Raw genomic sequence first — 17,449 nt, 5'->3', positions numbered from 1 at the left:
AGGGTCCTACAACACATTGTCTTGGTGCCTGGCTGGGTACCAACGTCCTACAACACATTGTCTTGGTGCCTGACTGGGTACCAGGGTCCTACAACACATTGTGTTGGTGCCTGGCTGGGTACCAGGGTCCTACAACACATTGTCTTGGTGCCTGACTGGGTACCAGGGTCCTACAACACATTGTCTTGGTGCCTGGCTGGGTACCAACGTCCTACAGCACATTGTCTTGGTGCCTGGCTGGGTACCAGGGTCCTACAACACATTGTCTTGGTGCCTGGCTGGGTACCAGGGTCCTACAACACATTGTCTTGGTGCCTGGCTGGGTACCAACGTCCTACAGAACATTGTCTTGGTGCCTGGCTGGGTACCAGGGTCCTACAGCACATTGTCTTGGAGCCTGGCTGGGTACCAGGGTCCTACAGCACATTGTCTTGGTGCCTGGCTGGGTACCAGGGTCCTACAACACATTGGCTTGGTGCCTGACTGGGTACCAGGGTCCTACAACACATTGTCTTGGTGCCTGGCTGGGTACCAGGGTCCTACAACACATTGTCTTGGTGCCTGGCTGGGTACCAGGGTCCTACAGCACATCGTCTTGGTGCCTGACTGGGTACCAGGGTCCTACAACACATTGTCTTGGTGCCTGGCTGGGTACCAGGGTCCTACAGCACATTGTCTTGGTGCCTGGCTGGGTACCAGGGTCCTACAACACATCGTCTTGGTGCCTGGCTGGGTACCAACGTCCTATAGGACATTGTCTTGGAGCCTGGCTGGGTACCAAGGTCCTACAACACATTGTCTTGGTGGGTTAAGTTAAGAATAGGTGTGAAAAAACAGATAAAATGCTCTAAATAGTTTTCTGTTCGTTATTTCAACATTCTGACAAATGAGTTGTGTTGGGAAATATATATATATATATATTTTAGGAAATGAAACGTGGTGGTTCTAGTGTTAACCCAACCCCTCTGAATCAGAGAGTGGCACCAGGCTAGTCTCACAGAAATACAAATACATTAAATCCAAGAAAGGGCTGGTGGGAACTACTGATAACAAAATAGGAGTTAAGCCATCACTATATTTAGAATCGAGAACCACTAGAGTCTGTCGAGCTTGAGAATCCTGTTCCTTACCCTGGTTGTTTTGTGCTCTCCAGCGCCCCCTGTCTGTGTGTATGGAGGCAGACACTGTAAAGGGCTGTGGGGAGTGTGGGGCTTACATGTGTTCAGCTATGGGATGGCAGGACTGTGGACAGAGATTCTACTGCCCATTCTGTGGGAAACTCCGTGAAGGTAAGATATATTTATCCTGCTCAATGTCTTCTGTTCTCTTCTCAGCCTGGAACAGGCTTCTGTTCTCTCCCTGCCCTTTCTCTTATTCTCCTTTACATAACTCATGTTCCCTCTGTTTCTGTCCGTCTTTACTCTGTCTCTCCCTCCTAATCGTTACTCTCTCCCTCCCCTGTCTCTCTCTCTCCCCCTCCCCTGTCTCTCCCTCTGTCTCTCCCTCTGTCTCTCCCTCTGTCTCTCTCTCTGTCTCTCTCTCTGTCTCTCCCCCTGTCTCTCTATCTGTCTCTCCCTCCTAATTTGTTATCCTTTTACTCTCTCTCTCCCCCTCCCCTCCCTCTGTCTCTCTCTCTGTCTCTCCCCCTGTCTCTCCCTCTGTCTCTCCCTCTGTCTCTCCCTCTTTCTCTCCCTCCTAATCGTTATCCTTTTACTCTCCCCCTCCCCTGTCTCTCTCTCTCCCCCTCCCCTGTCTCTCTCTCTCTGTCTCTCCCCCTGTCTCTCCCTCTGTCTCTCCCTCTGTCTCTCCCTCCTAATCGTTATCCTTTTACTCTCCCCCTCCCCTGTCTCTCTCTCTCCCCCTCCCCTGTCTCTCTCTCTCCCCCTCCCCTGTCTCTCTCTGTCCCTCTCCCCTGTCTCTCTCTCTCCCCCTCCCCTGTCTTTCCCTCTGTCTCTCAGTTGGATGGCAGCATTACCAGCCAACCCAGGGAGTAGAGGGGAACAGAGTGGACAGAGAGCAGAGACCTGAGCTCAGTCTGGGCTCCTATGAGATACTGGACAGTCAACAGGATGTGCCTGCTGCTGTGTTGCTCCTGGCTGTGGATGTGTCTGCTGCAGCTCTGAGAGGAGGACACCTGGAGCTCATCAGTCAGCAGCTACGTTCTCTACTCACATCACTAAATAGGTAAAACACACACACACACACACACACACACATACACACACAACATCATACTTAGTGAGATCCCTCTTTGTTTGTTTAAGGGAGGAAGGTGCGTTCCAATCAGATGTCCGTGTGGGGTTGATGACCTATGACAGCCGGATCCACCTCTATGACCTCAGCCCTGCCCTGTCTCGCCCACACATGCTGGTCGTCACGGAGACGGAGGACCTGCAGCTTCCTGTGAGGGAGGGGCTTCTGGTTCCACTCAAAGACTGCATAGACAGTATCAACAGGTAGGTTCGACACTCTTAAAAATAGAAAAGTGCTATCTAGATCCTAAAATGGTTCGTCGGCTGTCCCCCTCCTCTCTGTGCTGTGTTGTGTAGTGTCCTGCAGCGTATCCCTCTGTTCAGTGCAGAGTTTGAGGAGGCCAGTGGCATTCTCCTGGAGCTGCCTGTCAAGGCTGGACTGGTCGTTCTACAGGTCAGAACCTCTATCTAACACACACACACACACACACACACACACACACACACACACACACACACACACACACCAACTCTGAAGAAGAGTCTAGAATTGTCCTGAGACAACTCAGTAGTGGAGATATAACACAGGGCTTCTCTTCTCACCCTGCAGGAGTTGGGTTGTCCTGGCAAGCTGCTGGTCTTCCAAACTGCTCCCTTCATCGAGGGGACACACACACACAACTCCTCTAGCTTCTTCAGCTCCAACAAACCAAAGGTAAACACACACACACACACACACACACACACACACACACACACACACTCTCATTCAGTAATTTAACCCTTTTCTTCTCTCGCTCTGTTTTGTATCCCAGTCTCTGTTTCAGCCTCCGGACCCTGCTGTCTCATTGGCTAAGGAGTGTGTCAGTCAGGGCTGTGGCGTGCACCTGTTTGTGTTCTCCCAGCAGGATGTGGGCGGGGCTTGGCCGGGACATGTTCCTTACCTGACAGGTGGAGAGCTGCACTGCTACCACAGTCTCCAGGTAGCAGACCAGACATTAAGGAATGCAGGAATGTTACATGTGGCTAAACACTTGAGATAGAGTAATTAAAAAGAACCCCACTAATTAGACATAAGCATTAACGTATGTATAAACACTGTTCATGGAAAAAATGTTTTATCTAAACACTGCTGCCATTCATTTCTAATGTGGAAAGTTGTGAAATGACCTTAGGGCACTTTCCCATACACTAGATGACCATAAGTATGTGGACACCTGCTCGTCTAACATCTCATTCCAAAATCATGGGCATTAATATGGAGCTGGTCCCCCTTTTGCTGCCATAACAACCTCCACTCTGCTGGGAAGGCTTTCCACTAGATGTTGGAACATTGCTGAGGGGACTTGCTTCCATTCAGCCACAAGAGCATTAGTGAGGTTGGGCACTGATGTTGGGCGATTAGGCCTGGTTCCAATTCATCCCAAAGGTGTTCGATGGGGTTGAGGTCAGGGCTCTGTGCAGGCCAGTCAAGTTCTTCCACACCAATCTCGACAAACCATTTTCATATGGAACTCGCATTGTGCACGGAGGCATTATCATGCTGAAACAGGAAAGGGCCTTCCCCAAAACTGATTCCACAAAGTTGGAAGCAGAGAATCTAGAATGCCACTGTATGCTGTAGCGTTAAGATTTCTCTTTCACTGGAACTTAGTGGCTCGATCCAATGAAAGACAACCACAGACCATTATTCCTCTTACACCAAACTTTACAGTTGTCACTATGCATTGGGGCGGGTAGCGTTCTCCTGGCATCCGCCAAACCCAGATTTGTCCGTTGGACTGCTAGATGGTGAAGCGTAATTCATCACTCCAAAGAACACATTTCCACTGCTCCAGAGTCCAATGGCGGTGAGCTTTACACCACTCCAGACGACGCTTGGCATTGCACATGGTGATCTTAGGCTTGTGTGCGGCTGCTTGGCCATGGAAACCAATGTCATGAAGCTCCAGATGAACAGTTCTTGTGCTGACGTTGCTTCCAGAGGAGGTTTGGAACTCAGTAGTGAGTGTTGCAACCGAGGTCAGATGATTTTACATGCTTCAGCACTCGGCGGTCCTGTTCTGTGAGCTTGTGTACCCCTTCACGGCTGAGCCGTTGTTGCGCCTAGATGTTTCTACTTCACAATAAAAGCACTTACAGTTGACCGGGGCAGCTCTAGCTGTGGTTTGTTGGAAATGTGGCATCCTATGACGGTAAGTGAAAGTCACCGAGCTCTTCAGTAAGGCCATTCGACTGCTAATGTTTGTCTATGGAGATTGCATTGGTGTGTGCTCGATTTTTATACACCTGTCAGCAACGGATGTGGATGAAATAGGCAAATCCACTCATTTGAAAAGGTGTCCACATACAGTTGAAGTCGGAAGTTTACACACACCTTAGCCAAATACATTTAAACTCAGTTTTTCACAATTCCTGACATTTAATCCTAGTAAAAAAATCCCTGTCTTATGTCCGTTAGGATCACCACTTTATTTTAAGAAAGTGAAATGTCAGAATAATAGTAGAGAGAATGATTTACTTCAGCTTTTATTTCTTTCATCACATTCCCAGTGGGTCGGAAGTTTACATACACTCAGTTAGTATTTGGTAGCATTGCTTTTAAATTGTTTAACTTGGGTCAAACATTTCGGGTAGCCTTCCACAAGCTTCCCACAATAAGTTGGGTGAATTTTGTCTCATTCCTCCTGACAGAGCTGGTGTAACTGAGTCAGGTTTGTAGGCCTCCTTGCTCGCACACGCTTTTTCAGTTCTGCCCACAAATGTTCTATAGGATTGAGGTCAGGGCTTTGTGATGGCCACTCCAATACCTTGACTTTGTTGTCCTTAAGCCATTTTGCCACAACTTTGAAAGTATGCTTGGGGTTAATGTCCATTTGGAAGACCCATTTGCTAACAAGCCTTAGCTTCCTGACTGATGTCTTGAGATGTTGCTTCAATAATCCACATAATTTTTCTTCCTCATGATTCCATCTATTTTGTGAAGTGCACCAGTCCCTCCTGCAGCAAAGCACCCCCACAACATGATGCTGCCACCCCCGTGCATCACAGCTGGGATGGTGTTCTTCAGCTTCCAAGCCTCCCCTTTTTCCTCCAAACATAACGTTGGTCATTATGGCCAAACAGTTCTATTTTTGTTTCATCAGACCAGAGGACATTTCTCCAAAAAGTAAGATCTTTGTCCCCATGTGCAGTTACAACCCGTAGTCTGTTTTTTTTATGGCGGTGTTGGAGCAGTGGCTTCTTCCTTGCCGAGCGGACTTTCAGGTTATGTCGATATAGGACTCGTTATACTGTGGATATAGATACTTTTGTACCCGTTTCCTCCAGCATCTTCACAAGGTCTTTTGCTGTTGTTCTGGGATTGATTTGCACTTTTTGCACCAAAGTACGTTCATCTCTAGGAGACAGAACGCATCTCCTACCTTTTTTAAAAATGATTTTTTTTAACCTTTATTTAACTAGGCAAGTCAGTTAAGAACAAATTCTTATTTTCAATGACGGCCTAGGAAAAGTGGGTTAACTGCCTGTTCAGGGATAGAACGACAGATTTGTACCTTGTCAGCTCGGGGGTTTGAACTTGCAACCTAGTCCAACATTCTAACCACTAGGCTACCCTGCCGCCCGAGGGTAGCCCATACCTGAGCGGTATGACGGCTGCGTGGTCCCATGATATTTATACTTGCGTACTATTGTTTGTACAGATGAACATGGTACCTTCAGGCATTTGGAAATTGCTCCCAAGGATGAACCAGACTTGTGGAGGTCTAACATTTTTGGAAATTCTGGAATTGTCATACAGTGAATTATAAGTGAAATCATCTGTCTGTAAACAATTGTTGGAAGAATTACAAGTGTCATGCACGAAGTAGATGTCCTACCTGACTTGCCAAAACTATAGTTTGTTAACAAGAAATTTGTGGAGTGGTTGAAAAACGAGTTTTAATGACTCCAACCTAAGTGTATGTAAACTTCCGACTTCAACTGTACTTTTGTATATATAGTGTAGTTCTGTATGATCAAGATACTAGAGCGTTTGGTACCCTGATCTGCGCTATAAAGCGTGTGTAAAATGCAAACGAACCATGACTGAAACCAATCCTGGACCTAGCGGGTCCAAGATCCAGGACCAAAGTACCAGGTATTGTGATGCAGCAGCACCGTGAATCGCCTGGAACCTTTTTGTAAACAAGATAGCTTGCTAACGTCACAGGTCTTGTGAATGCAAAACATATTTGTAGAATTCTCAACAAACGCTTCAGGAAACCAAACAAGCGAACCAAATTTAATATGTGAAAAAACCCTAAGTTTGGGGTGCACAATTCTAATTCAACATCTAACTGATGTTCCAGGGAGAGTTGGACAGAGAGCGTTTCAGCAGTGACCTGAGGAGGACTGTAGAGACAGAGACGGGCTATAGGGCCACACTCAGGGTACATGTCAGTAAAGGTAAGACCAGATCTCTCCTTTCCTCTGTATGTCTCTGTCTCTTTCTCTTTCTCTCTCTCTACCAAGACAACGTGATGATATACATGTGTTCTGATAAAGTTATTGATCTCTGTCCCTCTAGATCTGCGCGTGTCAGGGTGTTATGGCTCGTTCGTCCCCGGGCCCAACCCCGCACACGTCACCATGGCAACCCTTGATTGGCGTACGACACTGGCCGTAGAGTTAACACACAGCAGAGCTCTGGACGAAAAGAGGGGCGTGGTCATACAGGTGGGTGGAGTTTTGCTGTAGAAGCACTTTGTGACAGTTGCTGATCTAAAATAGTCTAGAAAGACAGGTCGTAAGGTCAGAATACTGTAACATGTAAATAGTCTAGAAAGACAGGTCATAAGGTCAGAATACTGTAACATGTAAATAGTCTAGAAAGACAGGTCATAAGGTCAGAATACTGTAACATGTAAATAGTCTAGAAAGACAGGTCGTAAGGTCAGAATACTGTAACATGTAAATAGTCTAGAAAGACAGGTCATAAGGTCAGAATACTGTAACATGTAAATAGTCTAGAAAGACAGGTCATAAGGTCAGAATACTGTAACATGTAAATAGTCTAGAAAGACAGGTCGTAAGGTCAGAATACTGTAGCATGTAAATAGTCTAGAAAGACAGGTCATAAGGTCAGAATACTGTAACATGTAAATAGTCTAGAAAGACAGGTCATAAGGTCAGAATACTGTAACATGTAAATAGTCTAGAAAGACAGGTCATAAGGTCAGAATACTGTAGCATGTAAATAGTCTAGAAAGACAGGTCATAAGGTCAGAATACTGTAACATGTAAATAGTCTAGAAAGACAGGTCATAAGGTCAGAATACTGTAACATGTAAATAGTCTAGAAAGACAGGTCATAAGGTCAGAATACTGTAACATGTAAATAGTCTAGAAAGACAGGTCATAAGGTCAGAATACTGTAGCATGTAAATAGTCTAGAAAGACAGGTCATAAGGTCAGAATACTGTAGCATGTAAATAGTCTAGAAAGACAGGTCATAAGGTCAGAATACTGTAGCATGTAAATAGTCTAGAAAGACAGGTCGTAAGGTCAGAATACTGTAACATGTAAATAGTCTAGAAAGACAGGTCATAAGGTCAGAATACTGTAGCATGTAAATAGTCTAGAAAGACAGGTCATAAGGTCAGAATACTGTAACATGTAAATAGTCTAGAAAGACAGGTCGTAAGGTCAGAATACTGTAACATGTAAATAGTCTAGAAAGACAGGTCATAAGGTCAGAATACTGTAACATGTAAATAGTCTAGAAAGACAGGTCATAAGGTCAGAATACTGTAACATGTAAATAGTCTAGAAAGACAGGTCATAAGGTCAGAATACTGTAACATGTAAATAGTCTAGAAAGACAGGTCATAAGGTCAGAATACTGTAACATGTAAATAGTCTAGAAAGACAGGTCATAAGGTCAGAATACTGTAGCATGTAAATAGTCTAGAAAGACAGGTCGTAAGGTCAGAATACTGTAACATGTAAATAGTCTAGAAAGACAGGTCATAAGGTCAGAATACTGTAACATGTAAATAGTCTAGAAAGACAGGTCGTAAGGTCAGAATACTGTAACATGTAAATAGTCTAGAAAGACAGGTCATAAGGTCAGAATACTGTAACATGTAAATAGTCTAGAAAGACAGGTCATAAGGTCAGAATACTGTAACATGTAAATAGTCTAGAAAGACAGGTCATAAGGTCAGAATACTGTAACATGTAAATAGTCTAGAAAGACAGGTCATAAGGTCAGAATACTGTAACATGTAAATAGTCTAGAAAGACAGGTCATAAGGTCAGAATACTGTAGCATGTAAATAGTCTAGAAAGACAGGTCGTAAGGTCAGAATACTGTAACATGTAAATAGTCTAGAAAGACAGGTCATAAGGTCAGAATACTGTAACATGTAAATAGTCTAGAAAGACAGGTCATAAGGTCAGAATACTGTAACATGTAAATAGTCTAGAAAGACAGGTCATAAGGTCAGAATACTGTAACATGTAAATAGTCTAGAAAGACAGGTCATAAGGTCAGAATACTGTAACATGTAAATAGTCTAGAAAGACAGGTCATAAGGTCAGAATACTGTAGCATGTAATTGTATTTGTCAACACTGTTGTATTATGTCTTTGCCAAGCTATGAAGCTTTACTACATGTTGATGATACTGTTACCCTTTCATTCTCTCCTAAGACCGTCCTGTCCTACACCAGCCAGCAGGGAGAGAGGAGGACCAGGGTCCACAGTCTGTCTCTGTGCTGCTCACACCACCTACTGGACACCTTCTGTAACTGCCAGGCCCAGACTCTGCTCACCTTCTACTGCAAGAAGAGTAAGATCACTCACTGACTAACCCTAACCTTAACCCTAACCCTAACCTTAACCTTAACATTCTACTGCAAGAATAGTGAGATCACTCACTGACTAACCCTAACCTTAACCCTAACCCTAACCTTAACCTTAACATTCTACTGCAAGAAGAGGGAGATCACTCACTGACTAACCCTAACCTAAACCCTAACCTTAACCTTCTACTGCAAGAAGAGTAAGATCACTCACTGACTAACCCTAACCTTAACCCTAACCTTAACCTTAACCTTCTACTGCAAGAAGAGTAAGATCACTCACTGACTAACCCTAACCTTAACCTTAATCCTAACCTTAACCTTAACCCTAACCTTAACCCTAACCTTAACTCTAACCTTAACCTTAATCCTAACCTTAACCCTAACATGCACCCTTACCTTAACCTTAACCCTAACCTGAACTCTAACCTTAACTCTAACCTTAACTCTAACCTTAATCCTAACCTTAATCCTAACCTTAATCCTAATCCTAACCTTAACCTTAATCCTAACCTTAATCCTAACCTTAACCTTAATCCTAACCTTAACCCTAACCTTAACCTTGTCCCTTTACTCTTCTTGCAGTAGAAGGTTGTCTCCAGTCTATAAGACTTACTGTAAGAAGTGACTGATAATTACATAGATAATAAGTGTACCCATTGGATAGAGGTAAAGTAGAGGAACTCTTCTAACCAGTCCTGGCTGGTTCTGTTTTTAACTGTTCATCTATATCAGAAAGTTATGAGTTAATATGTTATGTTTAGGACACTGCCTGAACACTGCCCTATATTCCTTCCTTCCTTCCTTCCTTCATTCCTTCCTTCCTTCCTTCCTTCCTTCCTTCCTTCCTTCCTTCCTTCCTTCCTTCCTTCCTTTCTCTCTCTGGCTCTCTCGCTCGCTCTCGCTCTCTCTCCTCCAGTGTACTGTGCCGTGTTGGAGCGCCCTCTACAGGAGCTGAGAGAGGAACTGCAGACCGAGGTGACAGAGTCGTTGGCCTGCTATAGGAAACACTGCAGCTCCTCCTCTGTGTCCCCGGGACAGGTGAGTGGACATTGGACATCATGGATTTGAATAGCACTTTTCTCCCTGTCAAGAGTTCATGTGGTTGTTGTGGATATCTCATCAAGCTCCTCATACATACAGTATTTCCTCTCTACTTTTCTATAAACAAAAAGAGTTTCCCATTTAGTAAAGGTTATAAAGAGTTTCCCATTTAGTAAAGGTTATAAAGAGTTTCCCATTTAGTAAAGGTTATAAAGAGTTTCCCATTTAGTAAAGGTTATAAAGAGTTTCCCATTTAGTAAAGGTTATAAAGAGTTTCCCATTTAGTAAAGGTTATAAAGAGTTTCCCATTTAGTAAAGGTTATAAAGAGTTTCCCATTTAGTAAAGGTTATAAAGAGTTTCCCATTTAGTAAAGGTTATAAAGAGTTTCCCATTTAGTAAAGGTTATAAAGAGTTTCCCATTTAGTAAAGGTTATAAAGAGTTTCCCATTTAGTAAAGGTTATAAAGAGTTTCCCATTTAGTAAAGGTTATAAAGAGTTTCCCATTTAGTAAAGGTTATAAAGAGTTTCCCATTTAGTAAAGGTTATAAAGAGTTTCCCATTTAGTAAAGGTTATAAAGAGTTTCCCATTTAGTAAAGGTTATAAAGAGTTTCCCATTTAGTAAAGGTTATAAAGAGTTTACCATTTAGTAAAGGTTATAAAGAGTTTACCATTTAGTAAAGGTTATAAAGAGTTTCCCATTTAGTAAAGGTTATAAAGAGTTTCCCATTTAGTAAAGGTTATAAAGAGTTTCCCATTTAGTAAAGGTTATAAAGAGTTTCCCATTTAGTAAAGGTTATAAAGAGTTTACCATTTAGTAAAGGTTATAAAGAGTTTCCCATTTAGTAAAGGTTATAAAGAGTTTCCCATTTAGTAAAGGTTATAAAGAGTTTACCATTTAGTAAAGGTTATAAAGAGTTTCCCATTTAGTAAAGGTTATAAAGAGTTTACCATTTAGTAAAGGTTATAAAGAGTTTCCCATTTAGTAAAGGTTATAAAGAGTTTCCCATTTAGTAAAGGTTATAAAGAGTTTCCCATTTAGTAAAGGTTATAAAGAGTTTCCCATTTAGTAAAGGTTATAAAGAGTTTCCCATTTAGTAAAGGTTATAAAGAGTTTCCCATTTAGTAAAGGTTATAAAGAGTTTCCCATTTAGTAAAGGTTATAAAGAGTTTCCCATTTAGTAAAGGTTATAAAGAGTTTCCCATTTAGTAAAGGTTATAAAGAGTTTCCCATTTAGTAAAGGTTATAAAGAGTTTCCCATTTAGTAAAGGTTATAAAGAGTTTACCATTTAGTAAAGGTTATAAAGAGTTTCCCATTTAGTAAAGGTTATAAAGAGTTTCCCATTTAGTAAAGGTTATAAAGAGTTTCCCATTTAGTAAAGCTTATAAAGAGTTTCCCATTTAGTAAAGGTTATAAAGAGTTTCCCATTTAGTAAAGGTTATAAAGAGTTTCCCATTTAGTAAAGGTTATAAAGAGTTTCCCATTTAGTAAAGGTTATAAAGAGTTTACCATTTAGTAAAGGTTATAAAGAGTTTCCCATTTAGTAAAGGTTATAAAGAGTTTACCATTTAGTAAAGGTTATAAAGAGTTTACCATTTAGTAAAGGTTATAAAGAGTTTACCATTTAGTAAAGGTTATAAAGAGTTTACCATTTAGTAAAGGTTATAAAGAGTTTCCCATTTAGTAAAGGTTATAAAGAGTTTCCCATTTAGTAAAGGTTATAAAGAGTTTCCCATTTAGTAAAGGTTATAAAGAGTTTCCCATTTAGTAAAGGTTATAAAGAGTTTCCCATTTAGTAAAGGTTATAAAGAGTTTCCCATTTAGTAAAGGTTATAAAGAGTTTATCATTTAGTAAAGGTTATAAAGAGTTTCCCATTTAGTAAAGGTTATAAAGAGTTTCCCATTTAGTAAAGGTTATAAAGAGTTTCCCATTTAGTAAAGGTTATAAAGAGTTTCCCATTTAGTAAAGGTTATAAAGAGTTTCCCATTTAGTAAAGGTTATAAAGAGTTTCCCATTTAGTAAAGGTTATAAAGAGTTTACCATTTAGTAAAGGTTATAAAGAGTTTCCCATTTAGTAAAGGTTATAAAGAGTTTCCCATTTAGTAAAGGTTATAAAGAGTTTCCCATTTAGTAAAGGTTATAAAGAGTTTCCCATTTAGTAAAGGTTATAAAGAGTTTCCCATTTAGTAAAGGTTATAAAGAGTTTCCCATTTAGTAAAGGTTATAAAGAGTTTCCCATTTAGTAAAGGTTATAAAGAGTTTACCATTTAGTAAAGGTTATAAAGAGTTTCCCATTTAGTAAAGGTTATAAAGAGTTTCCCATTTAGTAAAGGTTATAAAGAGTTTCCCATTTAGTAAAGGTTATAAAGAGTTTCCCATTTAGTAAAGGTTATAAAGAGTTTCCCATTTAGTAAAGGTTATAAAGAGTTTCCCATTTAGTAAAGGTTATAAAGAGTTTCCTATTTAGTAAAGGTTATAAAGAGTTTCCCATTTAGTAAAGGTTATAAAGAGTTTACCATTTAGTAAAGGTTATAAAGAGTTTCCCATTTAGTAAAGGTTATAAAGAGTTTCCCATTTAGTAAAGGTTATAAAGAGTTTCCCATTTAGTAAAGGTTATAAAGAGTTTACCATTTAGTAAAGGTTATAAAGAGTTTACCATTTAGTAAAGGTTATAAAGAGTTTCCCATTTAGTAAAGGTTATAAAGAGTTTCCCATTTAGTAAAGGTTATAAAGAGTTTCCCATTTAGTAAAGGTTATAAAGAGTTTCCCATTTAGTAAAGGTTATAAAGAGTTTCCCATTTAGTAAAGGTTATAAAGAGTTTCCCATTTAGTAAAGGTTATAAAGAGTTTCCCATTTAGTAAAGGTTATAAAGAGTTTCCCATTTAGTAAAGGTTATAAAGAGTTTCCCATTTAGTAAAGGTTATAAAGAGTTTCCCATTTAGTAAAGGTTATAAAGAGTTTCCCATTTAGTAAAGGTTATAAAGAGTTTACCATTTAGTAAAGGTTATAAAGAGTTTCCCATTTAGTAAAGGTTATAAAGAGTTTCCCATTTAGTAAAGGTTATAAAGAGTTTCCCATTTAGTAAAGGTTATAAAGAGTTTCCCATTTAGTAAAGGTTATAAAGAGTTTCCCATTTAGTAAAGGTTATAAAGAGTTTCCCATTTAGTAAAGGTTATAAAGAGTTTACCATTTAGTAAAGGTTATAAAGAGTTTACCATTTAGTAAAGGTTATAAAGAGTTTCCCATTTAGTAAAGGTTATAAAGAGTTTCCCATTTAGTAAAGGTTATAAAGAGTTTACCATTTAGTAAAGGTTATAAAGAGTTTCCCATTTAGTAAAGGTTATAAAGAGTTTACCATTTAGTAAAGGTTATAAAGAGTTTCCCATTTAGTAAAGGTTATAAAGAGTTTACCATTTAGTAAAGGTTATAAAGAGTTTACCATTTAGTAAAGGTTATAAAGAGTTTACCATTTAGTAAAGGTTATAAAGAGTTTCCCATTTAGTAAAGGTTATAAAGAGTTTCCCATTTAGTAAAGGTTATAAAGAGTTTCCCATTTAGTAAAGGTTATAAAGAGTTTCCCATTTAGTAAAGGTTATAAAGAGTTTCCCATTTCGTAAAGGTTATAAAGAGTTTCCCATTTAGTAAAGGTTATAAAGAGTTTCCCATTTAGTAAAGGTTATAAAGAGTTTCCCATTTAGTAAAGGTTATAAAGAGTTTCCCATTTAGTAAAGGTTATAAAGAGTTTCCCATTTAGTAAAGGTTATAAAGAGTTTCCCATTTAGTAAAGGTTATAAAGAGTTTCCCATTTAGTAAAGGTTATAAAGAGTTTACCATTTAGTAAAGGTTATAAAGAGTTTCCCATTTAGTAAAGGTTATAAAGAGTTTCCCATTTAGTAAAGGTTATAAAGAGTTTCCCATTTAGTAAAGGTTATAAAGAGTTTCCCATTTAGTAAAGGTTATAAAGAGTTTCCCATTTAGTAAAGGTTATAAAGAGTTTCCCATTTAGTAAAGGTTATAAAGAGTTTCCCATTTAGTAAAGGTTATAAAGAGTTTCCCATTTAGTAAAGGTTATAAAGAGTTTCCCATTTCGTAAAGGTTATAAAGAGTTTCCCATTTAGTAAAGGTTATAAAGAGTTTCCCATTTAGTAAAGGTTATAAAGAGTTTCCCATTTAGTAAAGGTTATAAAGAGTTTCCCATTTAGTAAAGGTTATAAAGAGTTTCCCATTTAGTAAAGGTTATAAAGAGTTTCCCATTTAGTAAAGGTTATAAAGAGTTTCCCATTTAGTAAAGGTTATAAAGAGTTTACCATTTAGTAAAGGTTATAAAGAGTTTCCCATTTAGTAAAGGTTATAAAGAGTTTCCCATTTAGTAAAGGTTATAAAGAGTTTCCCATTTAGTAAAGGTTATAAAGAGTTTCCCATTTAGTAAAGGTTATAAAGAGTTTCCCATTTAGTAAAGGTTATAAAGAGTTTCCCATTTAGTAAAGGTTATAAAGAGTTTCCCATTTAGTAAAGGTTATAAAGAGTTTCCCATTTAGTAAAGGTTATAAAGAGTTTCCCATTTAGTAAAGGTTATAAAGAGTTTCCCATTTAGTAAAGGTTATAAAGAGTTTCCCATTTAGTAAAGGTTATAAAGAGTTTCCCATTTAGTAAAGGTTATAAAGAGTTTCCCATTTAGTAAAGGTTATAAAGAGTTTCCCATTTAGTAAAGGTTATAAAGAGTTTCCCATTTAGTAAAGGTTATAAAGAGTTTCCCATTTAGTAAAGGTTATAAAGAGTTTCCCATTTAGTAAAGGTTATAAAGAGTTTACAGGAAAAACTTCAAACAACATCAAGGCAGTGAAAATAGCTCTTTATGTCTGGTTTAACTGAGGTGATTTTCTCTCTGTGTGTCTCTCTTTTAGTCCCCAGTGCCTGAAGACCCTGCCAGTCTACTTCAACAGCCTGAGTTGTGTGTGTTTGTCTCTGTGTGTATCTCTTTTAGTCCCCAGCACCTGAAGACCCTGCCAGTCTACCTCAACAGCCTGAGTTGACTGTGTACATCTCTGTGTGTCTCTCTTTTAGTCCCCAGCACCTGAAGACCCTGCCAGTCTATCTCAACAGCCTGAGTTGACTGTGTACATCTCTGTGTGTCTCTCTTTTAGTCCCCAGCACCTGAAGACCCTGCCAGTCTACCTCAACAGCCTGAGTTGACTGTGTACATCTCTGTGTGTCTCTCTTTTAGTCCCCAGCACCTGAAGACCCTGCCAGTCTACCTCAACGGCCTGAGTTGACTGTGTACATCTCTGTGTGTATCTTACTATAGCTGGTCCTACCCCAGCACCTGAAGACCCTGCTAGTCTACCTCAACGGCCTGAGTTGACTGTGTACATCTCTGTGTGTATCTTACTATAGCTGGTCCTACCCCAGCACCTGAAGACCCTGCCAGTCTACCTCAACAGCCTGAGGAAGAGTGAAGTTCTGCTTCCCGGCCTCCGCAGTTCAGTACACCAACGCCTGCAGCTCCGCTGTCAAGTGGTCTCCATGGATACCAAGACCACAGCAGGACACTTCTACCCTCTGCTGCTACCACTGGTAAGGGGTGGTGGGGGTGGTGTTGGTGTTGGTGGTGGTGGGGGTGGGGGTGATGGTGGTGAGGGTGATGGTGGGGGTGGTGATGATGTTGGTGGTGATGGTGGGGGTGGTGGATGGTGGTGGGGGTGATAGTGGGAGTGGGGGTGGGGGTGATGGTGGGGGTGGTGATGGGGGGGTGGGGGTGATGATGGTGATGATGGGGGTGGGGGTGATGATGGTGGGGGTGATAGTAGTGATGGTGATGGTAGTGGGGGTGGTGGATGGTGATGATGATGACATCACATGGAATAAATACATAAATACATAGCCACATCAGTTTCTCTGTCACAGCATCTCCCTCCCTCTCTCACACTGACTCCACTATGTCTCTTCCTCCTCCAGCCAGTAGGTGGCGATACCTCCAGTCCTCTCAGCCTAGGGGAGGCTGTTCGCTGCACTGCTGCTAGCCTGGACCATGGAGTTCTCTACCTGGTCCACGGACCCCTGGTTCTGCTACTCTGGGTGGGCCACAACGTCTCCAACACCTCCCTGGTCCAACTCTTCAACATCACCTGTCTGTCCACACTACCCTCTGGAGAGGTGAGCGAGGGGGGGGGGGGGGGAGGATGGGTGAGAGGGGAGACAGTGAGGGAATGTGAAGGATGAGGGCGTGGAAGTGGAATACATCGGAAATTATTTGTGGAAAGAGGTGAAAGGACCACTGCTGATTTTAAAGTCGATATCTACAGTATTTTTTATATGTGTCTCTGTGTGTGTCTGTGCAGACGAAGCTGCCTGTACTGGACAACCCTCTGTCTGTTAGTGTGAGGTCACTCATCAACACTCTGAACTCACAGACACACTATACTCGCAAGGTGAGGCTCTGGAAAACGTCCTTCTTGGGGTTGGCATGAACGTTGGAGAGAGGAGGTTAAGTAGTTGTGACAACATAACCTCTGACTAATATTTTAGGTATGACTGACTGTGTGTGTGTCTCTCTCTCCCCAGCTGCGTGTGGTGAAGCAGGGGGACAGCTGTGAGGAGGCTCTACAGCGCCTCCTGGTAGAAGATAAGAGTCCCAACGGGGGAGCGAGCTACGCTGACTTCCTGTACCACCTCCATGTCAACTCTATACAACTGCTGGTTCGTTAGTTGTAAAATGGTTTGAACTGGAAAACGCAAACGTGGGTTTCTTATTGGACAAGTCCAGCTAATCCCTCCCATGTTTCACTCAGCTTTTCTTCTGTTTGGTGCGTAATGAACATGACCCTGGTGTTTTCAGCAGTATGGCCAGGGGTTTTTACAGATCACCTCAACCACACGTGAATGATCATATCCTTATTTGACTTACAGTATGCAACTGGTTGTTGTACTTGACGTTCATCAGCAAAAGGTGATGTCTTATTTGTTTGACTGTTGTAGTAATAACTTTTCAAATCAAATAACATTTCATTGGTCACATACACATGGTTAGCAGATATGATTGGTCACATGGTTAGCAGATGTTATTGGTCACATACACATGGTTAGCAGATGTTATTGGTCACATACACATGGTTAGCAGATGTTATTGGTCACATACACATGGTTAGCAGATGTTATTGGTCACATACACATGGTTAGCAGATGTTATTGGTCACATACACATGGTTAGCAGATGTTATTGGTCACATACACATGGTTAGCAGATGTTATTGGTCACATACACATGGTTAGCAGATGTTATTGGTCACATACACATGGTTAGCAGATGTCATTGGTCACGTACACATGGTTAGCAGATGTTATTGGTCACATACACATGGTTAG

At 40.8% G+C, this 17,449-nt stretch overlaps 1 protein-coding gene across 2 annotated transcripts in view; it reads left to right on the top strand.

Annotated features, from left to right (window-relative positions):
- The window catches only part of si:dkey-13n15.2 (protein transport protein Sec24C), a 35,322-nt gene extending 18,128 nt beyond the window's left edge, over positions 1-17,194 (top strand). For both annotated transcript variants that reach the window (XM_036936374.1, XM_036936375.1), the window contains 14 exons: positions 1,154-1,289; positions 1,959-2,184; positions 2,265-2,456; positions 2,550-2,646; positions 2,803-2,907; positions 3,008-3,175; positions 6,545-6,641; positions 6,763-6,911; positions 8,889-9,027; positions 9,960-10,081; positions 15,482-15,661; positions 16,043-16,240; positions 16,426-16,515; positions 16,649-17,194. In XM_036936374.1, the coding sequence (XP_036792269.1) occupies positions 1,154-1,289; positions 1,959-2,184; positions 2,265-2,456; positions 2,550-2,646; positions 2,803-2,907; positions 3,008-3,175; positions 6,545-6,641; positions 6,763-6,911; positions 8,889-9,027; positions 9,960-10,081; positions 15,482-15,661; positions 16,043-16,240; positions 16,426-16,515; positions 16,649-16,792 (2,043 nt within the window). In that variant the 3' untranslated portion in view covers positions 16,793-17,194. The remainder of the gene's footprint in view (positions 1-1,153; positions 1,290-1,958; positions 2,185-2,264; positions 2,457-2,549; positions 2,647-2,802; positions 2,908-3,007; positions 3,176-6,544; positions 6,642-6,762; positions 6,912-8,888; positions 9,028-9,959; positions 10,082-15,481; positions 15,662-16,042; positions 16,241-16,425; positions 16,516-16,648) is intronic.
- Positions 17,195-17,449: the final 255 nt, after the last annotated feature.

This window comes from Oncorhynchus mykiss, chromosome 11, assembly GCF_013265735.2.
Source record: "Oncorhynchus mykiss isolate Arlee chromosome 11, USDA_OmykA_1.1, whole genome shotgun sequence".
NCBI lineage: Eukaryota > Metazoa > Chordata > Actinopteri > Salmoniformes > Salmonidae > Oncorhynchus > Oncorhynchus mykiss.
The sequence above is the reverse complement of the archived record's forward strand: the minus strand, read 5'-3'. Positions and strand labels throughout refer to the sequence as shown.